Source organism: Suillus fuscotomentosus (genome assembly GCF_016647785.1).
Source record: "Suillus fuscotomentosus strain FC203 chromosome Unknown F5891scaffold_34, whole genome shotgun sequence".
In the NCBI taxonomy this organism is placed as follows: Eukaryota; Fungi; Basidiomycota; class Agaricomycetes; order Boletales; family Suillaceae; genus Suillus; species Suillus fuscotomentosus.
Genome location: NW_024539546.1, coordinates 117,268 through 135,567, shown reverse-complemented (window position 1 = coordinate 135,567; position 18,300 = coordinate 117,268). Strand labels below are relative to the sequence as shown.

Here is an 18,300-nt window from a genome sequence, read left to right as displayed (position 1 = left end):
TCTCAAACGATGTTATGGGTAGCAGTCTGATCATGTGATGCAAAAAACCACTGTAGGCCGAAAGTAAACATAGCCGCTTTGCAGGTCTCACGACAGCCCTGTTGCTGTCACAAGTTGCTGCCAATAGCCTTCTTCGGGGGTACCTGATACTGCACTACCCACTGCGATCATAAGATTCTCTCTCTCCTCCCCCTCCGATCTCGTTGAGACTGAGAGAATCGTAACTACAAGGTCCACCGCTAACCTTCGGATAAGTAGTGAAGAAGTAGGGATTTTGGTGAACGGGCCAGGAAGCCGACCGCGAACAGGATGCGTGATCATGAAAAAGGGCGTGAGGCGGGTTTGCAATCCGATGATTTCCTATAAACACACAAAGGAACGGGATCATATGTTCGTCAATTGCCCGTCGTTCCGATCAAGGACGCACCTCATGTTTGATCATGATGGAGCCACGCTGGAGAAGACGTAACAATGATTTGATGACTATCTAGAACCAGGACGGTCAGCTGAAAAAATGGCAATAAGCTCAACTTAAAAAATTACCTCGGAAGTAGCCAGGTTGTGAGGACCTATCTCCCAAAGCGTCTTTGGGAGGTGTAATATCCATTCTCGGAATTTTTCCTGCTCCCCTGTATTGCGCACATCGAAATGACCGCAATAGTCTGACTCTGTTTCGAGCTTGGAGTGATGTCACTCATTCATTTCATAGAGGGGTGAGGGAAAACACATACCAAAAGAATCCGAGCTATAAACTCCACAGTGAGCGCCTTGACAGCAGACTTCGATGTCGTCTTAATCGCTTGATCAAGCATCGCGGATAATACGGTGTCTATGGGGGCCTCGCCTTGACTCCGCGTGTGGCTCTCCTTCGGCTGGTTTAGAAGAGCCCATATCGTGGGTAGCAGCGCGGTGTACATCGTCGGGATTAGCGGCCTTGAAATCTGTGCCCCAGAGTGGTCTTCCCCTTGCAGAAGACTAGTGACGTATGTTCTGACCAGGCCGGCTTGTAAGGTTAACTTGCCCTCATATTTGACATGAGAAAAAAAAGCGTTTGATCGAGAAGTTGGAAAACGGGCTTTGCGTGACATATCTCCTGATGGTCGGCGGAAGGATACGAGAACCAATAGTGCTGTGAGCTCGCAGTAGATTATATTCAGATCTTGGAATGCATGTTCCACCTGATTGCAATCAGCTGGGGAATCTTTATCCCAGATTGACGAATCATTACCTTGATTTCTCGGCGCGCAGGCCTGAACGGAAAGTACCCTGTCATATAACCGAGCAAGGTACTTAGCTCGTCGCAAAGGGTTTCCTCCTCGGCGTGGCTCAACGAGAACCTGTCTTGCAATATTGATCCATAGAGCGTCTTCATGATTCGCGCCGTCACGGTAAGAAGGTTGAGCTCTGCTTCAGGAGGATTCGCGCTAGGTGAAAAGACAATGGGAGCGCAATCAAGATACGAAGCTAGTAAAGTCGAGTACAGCGTTCGAGCCAGGTGCTATGGATCATGTGGCGTTGATGGAAGACTGAATGATGAGAATAATCGGTGACGCACGATGAGAGAGGAAGTATTACTATTTGGATGAGTCAATGATTCAGTTTGAGCAAGTGATAAATCAGAAAGGTCATTTAAAGACCAAGCCGTGGCTAATGGGTCAGTCGCGAAGTTCGGCATACATATAAAGTCATCGCGAGGGTGCTCGGCGTCCAGCTGAGGTTGACGATCAACCGACTCGGGTCGGAACAGTCGTTGGTAAGCAATGAATGGCCGAGTAGAGCGGAAAGAAGGAGCGAGGAACCATGTTGGTAATGGGACTGCGGCCGGGTCCAGGTTAGAAGTTGCATGATTTGACAGTCGCAGTTGTTGTGATACCGCATGAGTGAGAAATGCCGAAAGTGACTTCAGTATGATGAGCTTCGACTGCAATGCATGTCAGCATTGATCCTGTAGCATGCTTGATGGTTTAGCCATACCTGCGACGAAAGAACTACACTAGCAGTTGATGTTGCCTTTAATTCACCTTTGTGGGATGAGAAGTTACATGAGTTTGCAAAACCTTTGTAACCCCTACCTTCGGTGTCACCATATTTGGTTCCTGCGCTCAATATCCCTAAGTATCCCTCTAAAACTCTTTTGCCGTGTCCAGAGTTTCCTTGGGTCCAGCCATCGACCACGCTTTCTGGAACTATCTCAAGAAACAAGTCTAAGAATCGCACGGCATCGATCCTGATTTCTGGGTAGATATGGGTCTGGGCTGATGTAGTGAAAAGAATGAGCAGTGGAACATGAGGGATCAGATCCTCCTGCATAAAAACAGCTTAAACATTTGAGTGATCACGATAAGTCATGTAGTACATCACCTTCGAAACAAGAGGTAGCAACCAACTCAAGAATAAAAGCAGTGTCTTTCGAACGCCTGCATCCTGTAGATACTTAAATTTCATTTCCATAAACGCGTCACTGGACAAACCTCATCTCCAATCAAGCGGACACAAGCACCTAGTAGTACGGTCATTGAGGATTCTACAATGTCAGGATGCAATTCAAACAACTCCCGGAAGCTTAAGATGGCATCTGTGAATTCAGTAAGCTTTTTTCGCTGCGAACGAATGATACATACCTTTCCGGGTATTTGCATTGTAGTGTTTCATGAGCGAAACGAGGTCATCGAATGACTGTTTCCTCCTGGTGGTAGGAAGTGTAGCATCCTTCTCTATAGCAATACTCTGGGTAGGAAGTACAATGCCTTGAACCATAAGATACATCCCGACCCACAAATGCAACCAAATCAAATACTCACTACGGGCTTTGAATGAAGTATCCACCGCATTGCTTGGTAGCTGCTTGCCTTTACCAAGTTTCAATTTAGCTTTCTGTTCGACAAGTTTAATGAATAGAAAGGGTCGGATGAGTGAAAACTCACCGAGAAGTCGACTGCCTTCTCTTTCTTCTTTTTGGAGCTCTTTGGCATGATGTCGAATAGCGAGAATGGATGAAAACGCGCTTGATCTTTGCTAGATGTGTCGGCAAAATTCATCACATGACTTAATTCACTATTTAGGCCTTAGGAGCTTATCAAAAACAGAACGTTGATAACAAGACTGATACATAGTTCAGTTTAAACATAATAAATATTGTAGTACAGGCAAAAGGATATCGTTGTGAGATGAAGGTAACTGCAATCTACCACCCGAATCTTGGGAATGGGCTCTTCATGAAATTGACTTGAAGATCCAAGCACAACATGTCGTCCTCGTCTGCAGTGTAACCTCTCACAGCGACAGTGAATTTGGCTGCCAAAAATTCAGCAACTGGCTTAACTATACTAGACATAGACTTGTGCGCACCCTGAGGAATCTCCTTTGGCAATGCAACCGTTTCGACTACAGTGTAATCACCCTCTTCGACTGGACACTGGATAGTTGCATTTGCGTTGCGTCTATATCTGACTTCAATCAAAATCCAGGACAAAAACAACAACCAACTTACGCTTCGTCACAAACATCAAAAGTCTTCGAGAGAAGTTTGATGAGTCCGAGTTTTACAACAACGTCGGCATAGGCTCCATTCTGCGAATAGACATGAGATTTTCCGACATTGTGATATTAACAAGACCAACCTCAATTCGTTGTTGAGCAGTCCCCACGACTGTGACAGTCAAGTCTTGGCCCGGCTTGGGTGGGTCGGGAGAGAGGCTTATTGATTTCAACTGAACAACGTGTGCTGGGGAGCCTGAAGAAACTTAGCATATAGCTTATGTGCGCTTCTATCAAACAGGTCTCACCACAATCGGACCATGACCAACTCTCCATTGTGTGCACCGGCTGGTTCATAACTTCTTGTGTTGGAGGAGAACTTGCAGAAGCAAGACCTGCCAACATGGCGAGCAAAGAAACGGAGAATATATGGACCATGACGCAACGGTAATTCGAGCAAAAGCTGAGAGAAGATAGAGAACTTGTCCGGAGCTCAGCTAAAGTGGCAGGATGGCGTGGGAGAATTCTATACAGGACGGAGCGATCTGTGGCGATGAGCGCAAGTCACTGCGCACAGGTGCGCACCAAGGTAACTCGCTTCCTTTCTCTTCTCGACCAAACACCAAGGCAATTAACAATTGTGCAAAGCAGCCAGAGAATATTGGTAACTTGATCCTACCAAGCAGCGTTTACCTTCTAGGTCATTTTTCATCGTCCCCGGGTTGTGCTGCCGAAAATGAAAGCTAGAGAGTACTGCTGTTGCGCAATCCCCTTGGTCAAAGCTGGTATATATACTACGCTGATCGAACAATTTGCTCTTGGGATTATCATTGGCACACTTTCTGTTGGAACGCCTTCCAGTGAGTTGCTCCAACTTCTGATTTCTATTAGTATGTAACCCGTCTCTGCGTAGTTGTTGGAGCAGCAACTCCTTCATACGCGCCAGCGCTTCTTGCAGCAGTATGCTACGTGGGCGCTGCAATTCAAGTTCTCGGCTTCTTAGGTGTATTCCAGGTATGTTGTTCTTTCAATGTAGCTGCCGACGCTGAAATTTGCGTCGTTAGGAAAAACACATACTTTTCCGCCGTTATGCCACTCTTCACTCTCTCATCACCCTTGCCGCTTTTGCAATTGCCGCGGCGTGGGTCATACTCTCAGCCACTCGTCACTCGACTTCTCTGACCAACTGCGAGAACAAATACTATCCTACAGCGTCCAACGGTAGCAATACTACCGAGGGTCAAACCGTCTGCGGCATCATCACCTGGGTTGACGTTGGGTTGATGGTCGGTGCTTGGGTTTTCTTTGCCCTTGTGCAGGTAGCTTACCTACCATCTGATACTCCAGTACACAGCTGATCGTTGCTCCACAGGCATATCTGCTCTTTGTTGTTTCATCTTACGGGGCCGCCCAAAGACGGGATTATGAGAAGTACGACGCTCTCAATGATACCACAAAACCACTGACGGATAATATTCCGATGTCTGATCGTGGTGATCCTTGGGATTACAGAGCATCTACCGAGTACGAGGACGGCCGCGGTCATATGCGAAATGCAAGTACGGCATCAACCATGAATGCTCCATTACAGAAAGAAAGATACGCCGATGGTCAATCTTATCTCACGCCGACCTATCCCCCCGAACCGCAGCCGCAATTTGAGCGGCAGCAATCGACGCGAACTGCCCCTTTAAGCATGCAGAGCCCTCAGCCTGCACCATATGCTAATAACTACTACGGCCCTGATAGTCCGGCTGGGCAATCTGCACCCACACAGGCTCACCCCGGTGTGTATTGATTCCTAGGTCGCTCATCACAATCGCCATCTGTGGTCGACTTGAATGAGCGGGTTTGTCAGTTCTCCCGAATAGCGTTATCATTATAAGCTGATTCCTTTTTACTAGCTTAAGGGTTCTTCGGTCGCCCAACGCCACAGATGGTCAAAACCACCACATTCTTGTAGCAGAAGGAAATTCTCTGATTCCATCATTGCTTTGTGGATTTCTTACGGAATATGTAGTATTCCTCCCCCATGAACGTTTGTGTGAAGTTTGTGATATACCTCTATAACGAACATTCCTCTACATGGACTGATCTATTTCTACGACTATATATTAGACGTGGTATCTCTTGCTCCACTTCCAAAATTATGTTTCCTCCTCGTCTTCCCAGGGTCCTATCTTTAGTGATATGTGCTGTGCAGCGGCAATGTTCCTCCACCTATCTTGTCGGCCATGCTCGGTCATTAACTGACTATGAAATGAGACATGCACCACTTGATGGGGCAAGTGCCGAAGCAGAATTCTCTCCTCTATCGTATCACAAATAACTCGCTCTTCTTCAAATAGGGGTAGAGCATACCACGCATGAGTTATTTGTAACTTGAGCACTTGGAGCGAGGGACCCAGAGCTAGAATAAAGTTTTCACGCAGCTCGTTGACAGTCACCAATGAGAGAGCAAAGTACTCTAACGTGGGCAAACTGCGGAGGCATGAAGCGATGGTTGCACTCGAGAGCCGGCTACTGCCCAATAGGACGAGTTTACGAAGGCATGACCCGGGCCCCGCGAGGAGGGATTCCAGATGAACATTTCTGATTTCGAAACCAAGTCGATGACCTTGTGCATGGATGAAGGAATCGAGTTGACAGTTGGGAAAACTAGTGTCGAAGCGTATCTGGTCAAAGGCATTGCTTGTGACGCCCCGAATGGTGAGATGGCGCAGGGCGGGAAAAGGTGTTTTCTCGAAACGACAATCTCCTGATAAACGCAGCGAACGAATGTGGTTCGAAGGAATCGTTTGGAAAGGATTCGCCCTTGTGGATGGATCCAGGTGAAGTTCGTATGCCTGCAAGAGGGGCTGGGGACCTTTTGCGGCAGGAAACATGGCACCCTCGAAGTTCAACCGATACCTTGGGTATGGTACTGGATTGAGTATTGAGACCAGCAGGTAATATTATTAGCGCCTCACCTACAGGATATCATGTGGGGATGATAATGACGAACATTGAATACTCGTATTTTCTCGAGCGATACGAACTTTGCTAATACAAGATACAACCGGGAGGCTGGGCCAGTCTAGTCAATGACGACATAGCTAATTTAACGACCCCCTATTCAAGGCAGAAGAAGAGAATGTTACATACCTGACCATGCATGCTCTCCGAGACACGTCCATCGTTGGCAACATCGGCCCAACGGACTATGGGCGCAGCTTTGGGCTCGGAATCCAGATAAGCGAGGTAGTGATCCACGTCCCAATCGTTTCGCAGGGAGACATACTTATGGAATATTGCGCGTGCTTCATAGAAGATCTGCCTGCAGGTATGAAGGACACGAATATGGTTATTGGAGGGTTGCCGATTTTGATTCACACACAGGTGATTAGCCAAGATGGCTTCATAGATGAGGAAACGAACGTCGTAAGGTAAGTCTCGTATAGAAAGACCTTTTGTCGACATATTATGAGGGTTTCCAAGATGTAGGAAGGCTGAAATTGAACTAAGCTCATTAGTACCATTGAAATATGTAAAAAAGTTTCGAAGGGAATTAACATTGGTTACCGTACTAGTCCTAGTACTAAGGTGATTATAAATTGCTGAAAAAGGTGTGAGCCAAGTTGATCAGCAGATTATCCCGAGCTTGACATTTGGAGGGAAAACGATCCATCAATCCGCAAGCCTCACCACTTAAGCATGGATCTGTCCTTCCCTGCTTCCGATCCTGGACTGGCATGTTCGCAAGGCATCGGAGGCCGCAATACCTGCGCAATTCCTCCGCACGAGGACAATAAAACAAGCAAAACGTGGCAACACGCCTGACTCTACTTATTTGTTCTTGAGTCACCGTTGCCTTACTTCAGGAACTTCATGCTACCCAGGCCACATAAACTCACCGTAACTTACATCTCTTCATTCAGGACCGTGCTTTTGTTGCCCTGATCTTTTGATAGTTCAAATTCGACGTCTAAACACTGCGGCAGTGTTTGGGCACGACTATACCGCGTGCCGTAAGGCAAACAAAAGAGGCCAGCGCATCAACGCTTCTCCGAGTGAAGTGTCTTCGCGTGTCATCCTCAAGTCAATTAATATTGCTATTCTGTCTGGTCCTCCTTTCGTCTTTTTCCACTCCCCATCCCCAAAGACTTCTACTTATCGACACAAACCTGAGCTCCCGTAACTTTCCGTTTCTAACGCCATCACAATATGCCTGCAATTACACAATCATACGAAGTCCTACTCGACTTCACGAACGATACCCATGACTGCGCAACGATCCAGTTACTGCGTGATTATGGCCGGAACACTAGCGCAGTTGTTCTGCTACACCCTGGAGAAAGCCTCACCCTAGTCCTCGAGGCTGGTTCCATGTATAAATATGCTCTCAAATCACATTCCAAGGTTGCCAACGTGAGGTGTGTATGCACGGCAAGTCTATCGTTCGTTTCTCATATGTATTGTATACAGTGCACGGAGCTGGCGAGATATTCAGTGCGAAATATCGCATCTATTTGCTGCTAGCCCACCCTCATGGGCTTCTTTACGTGGGTCCACGGGTTCGGCCGCCAGCGGCGTCACCGTTGACCGAGTATGGCGGGATTATCGGTTCAATGTTTGGAACGATGCTGTAAGTAATTACCATATCCCCTGTCAATTATTCGGTCTTACCTCTAATAACCAGTGAAGCAAGCCCTTTTGATGAGATACTATACCCTGAGGGGCAGAAGCCTTCATACGATACCAATCAGCATTTGCACGTAATCTTGTAACGTAAATTTATTTCTTTATTGTTGCTGGTACACACCTCATCTTGCAATTGAAATTCACGCCGTAGGATGATAAGCAATCAAATGTTTATTGTTGTCATCCTTCCAAATTGTGCAATCGACATTGTGTTGATGACATATTAAGGGTAATCAACCTGCTCCGGTTCGACAACGGCGAGTGGAATTTTACGGATCTTTTGGGCAGGGATATAGATGTGAATGCTGTATTTCAGGCTCTGTACAAATCAGTGCGTGAAGTTTTTCAGTGGCTTGAGATAAAGTGGAGATGTCGGCCGGATTAACACGCCGATGGTCCAGGTGCACTGCAACATGCATGGTATTTGCCGGACATGATAATCTCCCCATCATAATGTCACGGGCTATACGTGCTGAACGCTCGGACTGTCGCGTGAGAATGATCATAGCCAGTGTCATATGTATGAAGTCCATTGCATCATGACCAAGGACACGTATTTACAACAAACCATCTCCTGAACATGCCTTTCTACCTCCTGACACAACATGCAAGTTACCGCCAGCATAATACAGTTGGTGAGTCTGCGTGGGATAGGCTCATCTACGTTTGCTGATGAATATATGCCAAGCAATTTGCAAAGTTGCCTACTGTCGTACAACTGGAATACAAACTTCACGAAGATGGCTCAACTACTATGAAAGCCCTCGCATGATTCGGCGCGACAGACGTTCGAATCATCGATATGCCTATCCTCGACATCACAGAATCGGACGACCTGGTTGTTAAAGTGACAGGCACAACTATTTGTGAACCAGATTTACATCTACCACAGGGAGATCATAACCCCTGAGAAGGGCGATATTTTGGGTGCAGGAAGGTGACACCGTCAGAAGACCCAGAATATGGTTTAATGTATTTACATTGTCGAGTTTCCAACCTAACTCCGAGCAGGTCTTGGTCCCATTGGACAATGCTGCGTTCGCTAAGCAAGATTGAAGGGAGCATCTCGCAGCATCGCTATAATAGACCAAGTCCCAGAGCGTCTGGAGCGTGCAAAGGAGCAGGGTTGCGAATTTATCGACTTTGATAAGGTCAAGGACGTTAGTCAGAAGGTCCATGAAATAATTCTCCGGAGGACTTGACGTCGCACTCGACTGTAGTGAGCCCGTCGCAAACACATCCACTTATATCGTTTGAAACAGTTCTCAGGTACATACCACGAGCCGAGGACCTTACCTCACAGATGGATAGAGATGCTCATGCTTGAGACTGATATTCCCGAGACTGCAAACGAGATGATGATCATGTCTGAGGAAGATGGGTGGAACATCATGACGGGCAAATTCGACCGCAAACTGTGCGTTTCTTCGTCCTGCTTCAGGCGGTTCACTTCACCTAGTTTTTCAGTATAATCTCTCATCCCGTACCGTTGGAAGCCGCTTTTGACAAACACATAGGTGTTGAAAAAGTGTTTGTGGAAACTCGGTTCTCCTCGCCGCCTTCCAGAAGTTCCGACGGAGCTCCGAAGCTCAGTCATAAACGATAAACGATAAATAAATTGGGTGACTACGCTACTGTCACTGATGTAACTCAGGTACTACATAAAGATGTGCCTCGTCAGCTCTTCGAAATACACATGATCATAGCCATTATGAATGTGACTTGCAAATGCCGCAAATGTATAGGCAAATCACACACACGCTCAGCCTTTTCGACCACTGGATTCGTAATACGCTTGTACATCCCCCAGATTTGCCCTGCCAAACGAATACTTGCAACGTGCCACGCGTGCGCTATTTTTGTCGCCAACAGTGGTTATCTGATCTGCTGGTTGAATCGCAGGTACAGTTCCCAAGTGATAGCGAGTCTCGTGCAAGGGCCACACCGAAGCGCCGTCCACGAACAAGCGCCGTGCGGAGTGTAGATAAACATCCGTTGTTCGAACAGTGGGTTTTGCTTCACAGAGAAGCATGAAAATTATATCAACCACTTCCTGCGACGACTTGTTGCGCGTTTCTGCGAAACGACGACACTTGGCAAATAGATGATGTGGCGTTTCCAGACACTCACACCCGAACTGGCACCATGGTGATATGCTTCCCATACGGGCAAATCGCACACTCGCAGAGTCCAGTTGGCGTGATCTCGCATAGAGCTGTACCAGCGCTGAGTATGCGTACGGCGTCCGCACGTAAGGATGATCCGGTGGCGCATGCAAGTCATAAAGAGGCAGCGCGAGAGTATGATCAGCTGCAGTGCGTTTGGAGAGTATGTGAGTAAGCAGAGATAGCAATGGGCTTTCAATGAAGGGGAGTATAAGACAAAACTGTCCAATCCAAACGTAGCATACAGTATGGGATAAGGTCGAATGACCTTAGTGAGAGTCATGAGCAATAGCATCCACTAATGCATTCGCTCATGCTGGCAAAGATGATGAGCTGGTGTGTGCTTTCACATGAAGGGCCGGTGGGTTGGGAGACGACGAGATGATGTCAAGTTGATGACTGAGTGCATTAGTAAGTAAAGCGTCTGACAGTCCTGTATTGTTAGCAATTCTTTCCTGATACGTCTTTAGTATTGTTCACGAGTCATTATATTGAAGTCGTGGTATTTGACGAAAAAGTCAGCTACCTAAAAGTGCTGTCGTCACGGTGATCGTATATGAATTGCTTAGCTGGTAGCGATGAAGCTTGAAACCATGCAGCCATCTATGTTTATGCAGTTGTCTGCGTTTCCACAGTGCATTGCTGTACGAACTATTGGGCATTTGGATACGGGTGCGGGACGCTGGCCTAATACTACATGGAGAGAATACCATGCGAATGAAAGGCCACTGAGTACCAAACATACGGTTCAACGTGAATACGACACGCACGACTTTATGCATCGTGCACAGCATGTCAATTGTGTAGGGCCGGCAATGAGTTCGAAGATATATGATGATCAGTACGAGAAGACAGAGGAGGCGCGTTTGAAGGCACTAAGTGCGGTTTACGAAGTGAGGCAGAGACTCTTGGGAGTCATCGGATCCAAGTCTGCTTGGAGCAAAGAAAGCACTAAGTGATTCTGCTATCGATTACAAGGGTCCATACCTGGACTATATACTTTCGTGAGTGGTTCAATAGCCAAGCTGAGAATACGTGAACGAAGGAGTGAGGCGAACGGAGACAAAGCTGAGCGCTGAGGCCCATGGCCCATCTCTGAGAATGTGCAACGAGGCGTGACACATGATGTATGTGAAAATGTGAAATGTGAAAGTGTGAAACGTTATGCAAAGTCATGCACGTGTCTCGAATGTGAAAGGTAGAATCTCCGCGCACCAACGATACTCGGAAATGGCTTGCGCCTTTGATCAGAAGTGTTAGTTTGCGGCGTAAAGGATAAGGAGTCCTTACAATTATGGTGAAGATCACATACCACTTATGCCACACAAGATGAACACGCATCAGACTATCTGGAGCAGACTGAAGAGTTGTACTCAAGCTCGAATATTATGCATGAATTAGAACCTAAGATTGTAATCAAACATGCATGAGGTATATATTATGCCAGTGCACGCCTGCCCTTCCAACGAGCGGGCCGACCGAGTGCCCCTTGAACGAGCCGCATAGCAGGCCGAGTCTCTCCAGGTAATGCAACACCTGCACGGGCTGGCAAAACTGGGAAGCTGCCCACAAAGTTGGGGTTCCCTCGTTTCCGAGCTTTCTCCTTCTCCTTGGAGTCAGCTCGAAGTTGCATTTTGGCTTCGGCGACCGGCTTGGCCAAAATGGTTTCCTGCGTGTTCGCATATAATCAGGATGAAGAACAGTGACAACAATTGAGATCTTACAATATAAGCTGAAGCCTTGGCACCTATTTCTGTTAATGCCTCTCGTCCTCGATATTTCATGACTTTTTGAAGATTACGTCTCGTCGTTGGCCGCAGTTCACCGCTGTCAAGTCCGCCCAAGTTCAGCTCTTTTGCAACGGTAATATCTGCGTTTTGAACACCGCTGTTGACGACGCCGCGGGGTGAGTCCCACCGAAGCTTTTCATTCAAGAGTTCCCGCCCTACTGCGCGTGCAGTCATCTCCAATTTGAAGTCATGGGGATTGTCGACGAGCTCAAGGAGAGCAATGGGTGCATTGTCTCCGAATCGATTATCGAGCCTATGGATCCGCGTATAGCCCCCTGGCCTGTTTGCATAACGCTCGGCAAAGGTAGTGAAAAGCTTAGGGAGGACAGGAGGTTTCAAGATGAATGCTTGAGCCTGGCGATACGAAGTCTCGTTGTTCTTCTTCCCTAGCGTAATGATCTATTGACGCGTGAGCGGACTGCAAGAGATAAAAATATGGTCTTGCCTTCTCTGCCAACCTGGCAGTGTCTTTGGCCTTGGGTAATGTTGTTCTAATTTGCTCGTGTTCGAAGAGGGAAGTCACAAGATTCCTATGGTATTTTCAACGCCAGCGTAACCAAAATGAACTGGTTTGCCCACCGTAGCATTAAATTCCGATGCGAGGATGTCCTCGAGAATTTTCGAAAGGCTACTCCATGTTTCATGGCTGCCTAGGTTCGCAACTTATTCTTCGGAACAAGTGACACGAGAGGATGTGGCAATCGATGAATAGTGCTGCCTAGTACATACCCACCGAAAATTGCTTACACGTGATCTGATAATGAACAACAATATGTATGTATAACAGCAGGTACTTATACGTGCATAGATTTATCGTCCGTGAGTATGTGTACTACAATATGCTGTATGTAACGCATGACAGTGGGAGCGACGAGTTTTTACGAGAGGGGAAGAGGGCAAACACAAGCATGAGAGCGAGGCAAGAAGGCGAAGGGAGAAGGCGAGAGAAAGATATGAACACGTGTAAGGGTTTTGGACGGAAGGAGACGAATGCACAGGCGGGTAAGAGGACAGTATCAGCACGTTGTACCGATGGCGTGAGACGATGCACGAAACAGAGTATGGCTGAGACAGTATGCCGACAACAGCAAGACAAGAAGTGGCGAGGTGACGGGACATGATACATATGGTACGCGTGTGCGAATAGAGACGCAGGTTCAAGTTTTGAGCAGTCTCCAATACGAAAACAGACACCGAATTGTGTGTATGCCAAATTACTCCTCTTGCTGCTGCTGTTCTCTGCCGACCCTCCTCTCCTTCTCGCTCTCGAGCTGATTATAGAGCAGGAAAAGGGCCTTTTCGTTGGCCTCCGGAGTACCGACGATGGTAAACATCCGTTCGCCTGTCTCGTCGTGTGGAGCTTTGGCAATGGAAATCTTGGATCCTGACAACCGCCGAATTTCAGTAATCTTGCTTCCACTTCGACCGATGATACATCCAACCATATCCGATGGTATGGAGATGTTCTGTGTACGCAAATTGGCTGTTGACTGTGCAACGGTAGGCGAATGGGGCGAAGGTGGTGGTGAACGTCGGGCTACATCTCCATTGGACTTGCGAGCTCCAGCCGAATATCCATTAGCTGATCGTCTCGTACCTGAGGTGGCATCACCAGCGCCAGGATGGAATGGAACGGTGCCCTGACCCCTCTCCCAATCTTCCAGTAAGCACTTGCCAATCTCCTCGATGGCACGGCCGATCGAATCAGGTGCGCCTTGTACCTCGACAATGCGCTCAGTTGATTGTGGGAGCATCTCCTTTGACGCCACCATGCGCGCGCCCGAAGCATCCTGAATAGCCTTGATTTTGCCACCGCTGCGGCCTATTATTGTACCCATAAGATTGTGAGAAATTAAAAGACGGATTGAGGTATGAGGCGATGATGATGACAGGGAGATGGGTGATGGGCTGGATGCCACAAGTTGGGAGATTATGAGGTTGTACGCCTGAAACATGAGCCACAACGTGTGAGCGCTAAATCGAGTATATATTTGTGTTGACTTGCCTTTGCAACGGCTTCAACAGATCCGCCAACGGTAAGGACGCGCTCGTGCACGCCAGGGATAACCTTACTGACGCCAGCTCTGACGCCAGTCTGCTCACGAAGATCAGCGACATTTTTCCCGCCTTTGCCTATGATTACGCCAGCTTCCTTTGTGTTAACAAGAGCACGAAGAGTCAATGTGTCATGAGCATTATCTGGAGAAGATGAACGTGATCCTGGGGGAGAAACTGATGTGACATTCAAATATGAGTTGTAAAGATCACCCCTAGATAAAAAGATGAGATTACCAGAGGCGTGTCGAACTGGAGACTCAGCAGACATTGTGAGCTGAAAGAAAGGGGGGAGAGAGAAGTGAAAGGGGGTGGAGATGAGGAAACCGAACTTATTTAAATGATGATGATGGAGGTTAAGATGCAAAGAAACGAAACTTATTAACAAAACTTGCCACCGTCGTCGATACCTTTTTCGGTGCCGCTACCGTCCGATCACACAGCCACATCTCATTATGACGTTCAAGGTCGTCTCTCCCAAACTGTTGTCAAAGTCAATTATTATCCTTCAATTTGTATCATATGCATGCCTAAAACTACATCTCTGTTGCAAGTGTTTTTGGTGGAGGATCATCGTCATAAAAAAACGCCAGCTCAGCAGAGATCGCATAGTTACATGCATGTCTTATGGGAACCATCATAACATAAAGTAACGCAAGCACATAGAAGATGAAGTAGTCTCTCATCCAACTAGTACCCCAGCGTCGTCAGTTTCTCAAAGGATGGCGACGCATCCGAAACTGCCTTTTGGCGCAACTTCAGTGCTGTAATCTATGCATTATGTCTGAGTCAGTCTTGTTCAATGAAGCTTGCCCAGTTCACGTACCTTGCGCTGGTGGAAGGCCTCAGCCTTGATCTTCCTCTTCTCCTCAAGACGGTCCACAACATCCTTGTAGCCCCAGCCAACCTCGTGCGACAGACGCTAAATCACACCCTGTTTATCATCCAAGTCATACGACTGAACGACTGAGCCCACCTTAACAGTACAGTATTTCCGGCCGGGCTTCAACCGCAACACACGCAAAGCCTCAGGAACAACCATCCGCTTTTTGTGGTCGTATGGTGGTGGAACACCTTCGAAGAGCTTCAAGCGCTCAAGAGCGGTGGCACCCCGAGGAGTCTTGTGGGGAATCATACCACGAATAGCACGGAACAGAATTTTGGAAGGAGCACGGTGATGGAAAGGTCCAGATTTCCTGGGGTTGACAATATGGCGTTTGTGGAGGAAGTTGTGGTAGCGTAGCTAGATGTTTAAGTGTATGCGTCTCGTTCATTGACTAATTTAATGAAATGACCAAATACCTTGTTGCGGAAGAAGCTGCCGGAGATGTTGATCTCCTCACACCTCACGACAACAATCTTCTGGCCAGAGAGAATCTGCTTGGAGATTATTGAGGCCAGTCGACCAAGGAGGTGACCCTTGCCATCAATAACGATGGGTGTCGATGAGAAGGTGGCCATTACAAAGTCTATCAAAACGCGCCGGATTCAGCTTTGAAATTAGCGACATGAATATTCCGTGCTCACCTAGGGGATAGAAATACGTGTTCAGGAGCGTCTACACGGCGGATAGGATTCTTACCTTGAAGGTCTTGAGGTCGTTGTCGAATGTGGGAACTTGCAAGTCTCAGCCACTGTGACCAGAACTATGCAGTTCCTTTCGGCAATCTCCGAGCTTTCGAATGAAACTTTGTTTAAACGTTCATCACAGACTTGAACGTTTGCTAAAAATTAATCAAGGAACTATAGTGCACGTCGGTCATCATGCTCTTTCTCTCTCGCAGGCTCCATCACCAGCTATGTTCCAGGTATAATATTCTGATAATAAAATACTCCCGCTTGGCCCGTGGGGCACTTTATGCCATAGCGACGGAATCATTTGCTGAGGCGGGATACACAATTACGTTAGCGGGATACATTAAGATACGCGTCCAGTAGGTCTCCTATAAACATGTGCGTAGTGGACTCGGCGAATCTGATAATAGGACGTTCAACGTTAGTTGAGGAATCCATTGATACTGTCATAACTTGGCCAGCAAGCTCGGCGAGTCATACTTTGCTGCTTCCCTTGCAATCCACTCTGCTGTCCCGTACTCCGTTATCGTCCATGCCTTCTCGGCGATCGCATGTTCCTTCCAATATGCAACAATTCTTGGGCGAGTCATGACTGCTATCCATAATTGCCCGCACAACGGAAAATTCCCTCCAGGTACCAGCCCCCGCTTGACAGATGGAAACACTTGCGTTATAAATGTGATGGCTGCTGCCACTGTTGCATGAAGCGCAGTCAGTGGGCCCATCTCTTCTGGCACTACTCTCATCTCCTTCTGCAGTTCTCCGAGTGCAGCTTCTGTGTTGCGCAGGTATCGCACGGTGATGGCTTTCCAAATCTTATCTCGTGATGGTGGTGCTAGCCAATCCTGTGGTTTTATTTCTCAGCTCACTTCTCATCACAGTGACTTTAATCACCTCTTCCACACTCAATCCCCATACTCTGTTGGTGAAGAACAAAGATGCTTCCTTGATCATCTGTGTGCGTGCACGGGTTTGGAGTGGGAGGTCTTTATTCAACTGTCAGATGATCGATGCTTTAGCGCTGGTGCAGTTTATTCAGGGACGCATAAGACTTACCGTAGTTCCTGGCAGTGTCACGATCTCCTCAAGGTAAGACAGGATAGCTGAAGTCTCTCCAAGCAGAAATTCGCTTCTTTGTTTGGAGCTTTTGTCTGTTACTCGGAGAATAGGTACGCCACCGTATGGAAACATCGCAGGTGTAACTTGGCCTGCCTTCTTCATTTCTACCCACTTCACCTGGGGAATTTCTTCGTACTCAAACTGGGTTCCCGAATCTGCGAGAATGAGTAGCACTGGTTCACATCGTGCTCGCACGGGAAAATAGGTGATGTGGATGTGGTATGTAGATGTGGATAACATGTTGGAAGTTACGAACACTCAGCCGAACTCGAACCTTTGATAAGTAGGCGAGAGCACTTGAGAACGGTTTCTGGTACCCTTTTATTACTCGGATCTTCCTCGGTTCCTTCAATCCTGACACCCTCACGTCATTCACACTAACAAGACCCGGACTCTTCCCTACATGTTCCGTTCTGAGGATTGGGTGGCGCCTAAGTGTGCTTACATATAAACATGACAAATGCATGGGGGATGTTACACATCACTGACAGAAAATATGGTTACATACCGGAAGCTCCCTGTCCATGCATAACAGTAACAATACGTTTGACAGTTGTTGATACCAGTCATCATCAAACATGTTGATCACAAGTCAATCGACGTGCAGACAACATTGCTTCACAACATTGTTTCATTCGGTTATAGAAAAAAATGCAGTTGTATAAATGAGTGGGGCCGCGTAGAGGAGCTGGCTAATGACTGTGCTACCAATCCCTCACTGAGCTACAAAGAAGGTCAGTAAATACATTGCAAAGATAAATGATGTCCTGACCTTCTGGTGTCTTTGCAATATAGTCAATAGCTAAGGGACGTTTACAAAGAGTTAGTAGACGGCCCGTATACAATGGGCAACGGAAGCGCACCTTGCTGTACGGTTTTTATCTCATCGGCTTCCGCATCCGGAATCTCAATGGCAAACTCCTGTTGAAGTACGTGTTGATGGAATTCTCTGTGAATATAGACGTGGCCACGCACCTCCTCAACCGCCATAACCACCTCAACCGCGTCTAAGCTGTCAAGCCCGAGATGATCCGTGAATGAAGACGAAGTTGTGAGCTAATACAGACTGCTGTTAACAGGAAAAAAGGTGTCATCGGAGAAAACATTCAGACCTTGGCTGCGTCCACTTTCTCGAAGCCCTTTAGTACGTCCAGTACCCGTGTCTGTATGGTTTCCTTCGACAACCCTGCTGCTGCCGAGTAGTTCGCACGAAATACCCAGGTCTGTCTCGAGGACGACGCAAGCACGGGTCGTGCGCGAGTCACGCTGCAAAGGGCAAGGCGAGTGAAAGACATGATTTGCAAAGGCAACGTTTTACAACTTGGAAGGAAAAGTCAAAACGTCCGGCTTTGGCCGAAGCGGTTAGACTGTGATCACGTGGGCGCAAAACGCGCTTTGATTTTGAATTTTTGTGATAAGTCTGAATCGATTGTCATGAT

At 47.4% G+C, this 18,300-nt stretch overlaps 10 protein-coding genes across 10 annotated transcripts; 2 read left to right on the top strand and 8 right to left on the bottom strand.

Moving 5' to 3' along the window:
• Positions 1-87: 87 nt before the first annotated feature.
• F5891DRAFT_954305 (uncharacterized protein) lies at positions 88-2,972 on the bottom strand (the record flags this gene model as incomplete). Its single annotated transcript, XM_041375245.1, has 13 exons — positions 88-360; positions 428-487; positions 544-678; positions 732-1,178; positions 1,229-1,498; positions 1,556-1,921; positions 1,975-2,021; positions 2,073-2,304; positions 2,362-2,424; positions 2,472-2,575; positions 2,622-2,747; positions 2,802-2,874; positions 2,925-2,972. The coding sequence occupies 13 exons, from the start codon at positions 2,970-2,972 to the stop codon at positions 88-90; spliced, it is 2,244 nt and encodes a 747-aa protein (XP_041224716.1).
• Positions 2,973-3,184: 212 nt separating this feature from the next.
• Positions 3,185-3,915, bottom strand: F5891DRAFT_954383 (ML domain-containing protein; the record flags this gene model as incomplete). Its single annotated transcript, XM_041375252.1, has 5 exons — positions 3,185-3,294; positions 3,349-3,440; positions 3,491-3,570; positions 3,621-3,733; positions 3,786-3,915. The coding sequence occupies 5 exons, from the start codon at positions 3,913-3,915 to the stop codon at positions 3,185-3,187; spliced, it is 525 nt and encodes a 174-aa protein (XP_041224715.1).
• A 298-nt stretch (positions 3,916-4,213) lies between these two features.
• Positions 4,214-5,215, top strand: F5891DRAFT_926592 (uncharacterized protein; the record flags this gene model as incomplete). The annotated part of the gene is made up of 4 exons (XM_041373882.1): positions 4,214-4,337; positions 4,391-4,491; positions 4,542-4,796; positions 4,850-5,215. Coding segments are annotated over 4 exons (846 nt in total), but the record flags the coding sequence as incomplete, so codon positions are not given.
• Positions 5,216-5,449: 234 nt separating this feature from the next.
• F5891DRAFT_417381 (uncharacterized protein) lies at positions 5,450-7,028 on the bottom strand. Its single transcript, XM_041371751.1, has 3 exons — positions 6,622-7,028; positions 6,451-6,553; positions 5,450-6,400 (listed from the first exon to the last, which is right to left on the bottom strand). Exons 1-3 carry the CDS (start codon positions 6,934-6,936, stop codon positions 5,625-5,627), a joined length of 1,194 nt encoding a protein of 397 aa, XP_041224713.1. The 5' UTR covers positions 6,937-7,028; the 3' UTR covers positions 5,450-5,624.
• Positions 7,029-7,356: 328 nt separating this feature from the next.
• F5891DRAFT_417410 (uncharacterized protein) lies at positions 7,357-8,474 on the top strand. The gene is made up of 5 exons (XM_041371752.1): positions 7,357-7,889; positions 7,942-8,101; positions 8,156-8,244; positions 8,309-8,386; positions 8,446-8,474. The coding sequence occupies exons 1-3, from the start codon at positions 7,681-7,683 to the stop codon at positions 8,156-8,158; spliced, it is 372 nt and encodes a 123-aa protein (XP_041224712.1). The 5' UTR covers positions 7,357-7,680; the 3' UTR covers positions 8,159-8,244; positions 8,309-8,386; positions 8,446-8,474.
• Positions 8,475-11,686: 3,212 nt separating this feature from the next.
• Positions 11,687-12,811, bottom strand: F5891DRAFT_1039796 (ribosomal protein L17). The gene is made up of 4 exons (XM_041361972.1): positions 12,692-12,811; positions 12,558-12,642; positions 12,047-12,511; positions 11,687-11,991 (listed from the first exon to the last, which is right to left on the bottom strand). The coding sequence occupies exons 1-4, from the start codon at positions 12,754-12,756 to the stop codon at positions 11,761-11,763; spliced, it is 846 nt and encodes a 281-aa protein (XP_041224711.1). The 5' UTR covers positions 12,757-12,811; the 3' UTR covers positions 11,687-11,760.
• Positions 12,812-12,838: 27 nt separating this feature from the next.
• F5891DRAFT_417166 (cytoplasmic protein) lies at positions 12,839-14,563 on the bottom strand. Its single transcript, XM_041371750.1, has 3 exons — positions 14,405-14,563; positions 14,118-14,344; positions 12,839-14,058 (listed from the first exon to the last, which is right to left on the bottom strand). Exons 1-3 carry the CDS (start codon positions 14,436-14,438, stop codon positions 13,327-13,329), a joined length of 993 nt encoding a protein of 330 aa, XP_041224710.1. The 5' UTR covers positions 14,439-14,563; the 3' UTR covers positions 12,839-13,326.
• Positions 14,564-14,650: 87 nt separating this feature from the next.
• Positions 14,651-15,774, bottom strand: F5891DRAFT_1039789 (60S ribosomal protein L13a). Its single transcript, XM_041361971.1, has 5 exons — positions 15,750-15,774; positions 15,470-15,636; positions 15,144-15,410; positions 14,994-15,089; positions 14,651-14,938 (listed from the first exon to the last, which is right to left on the bottom strand). Exons 2-5 carry the CDS (start codon positions 15,626-15,628, stop codon positions 14,858-14,860), a joined length of 603 nt encoding a protein of 200 aa, XP_041224709.1. The 5' UTR covers positions 15,629-15,636; positions 15,750-15,774; the 3' UTR covers positions 14,651-14,857.
• Positions 15,775-15,886: 112 nt separating this feature from the next.
• Positions 15,887-17,175, bottom strand: F5891DRAFT_1039783 (uncharacterized protein). The gene is made up of 4 exons (XM_041361970.1): positions 16,799-17,175; positions 16,637-16,738; positions 16,154-16,587; positions 15,887-16,102 (listed from the first exon to the last, which is right to left on the bottom strand). The coding sequence occupies exons 1-3, from the start codon at positions 17,099-17,101 to the stop codon at positions 16,189-16,191; spliced, it is 804 nt and encodes a 267-aa protein (XP_041224708.1). The 5' UTR covers positions 17,102-17,175; the 3' UTR covers positions 15,887-16,102; positions 16,154-16,188.
• On the bottom strand, positions 17,176-18,300 carry F5891DRAFT_1039780 (acyl carrier protein). The gene is made up of 5 exons (XM_041361969.1): positions 17,974-18,300; positions 17,837-17,917; positions 17,725-17,782; positions 17,634-17,663; positions 17,176-17,584 (listed from the first exon to the last, which is right to left on the bottom strand). Exons 1-5 carry the CDS (start codon positions 18,154-18,156, stop codon positions 17,577-17,579), a joined length of 360 nt encoding a protein of 119 aa, XP_041224707.1. The 5' UTR covers positions 18,157-18,300; the 3' UTR covers positions 17,176-17,576.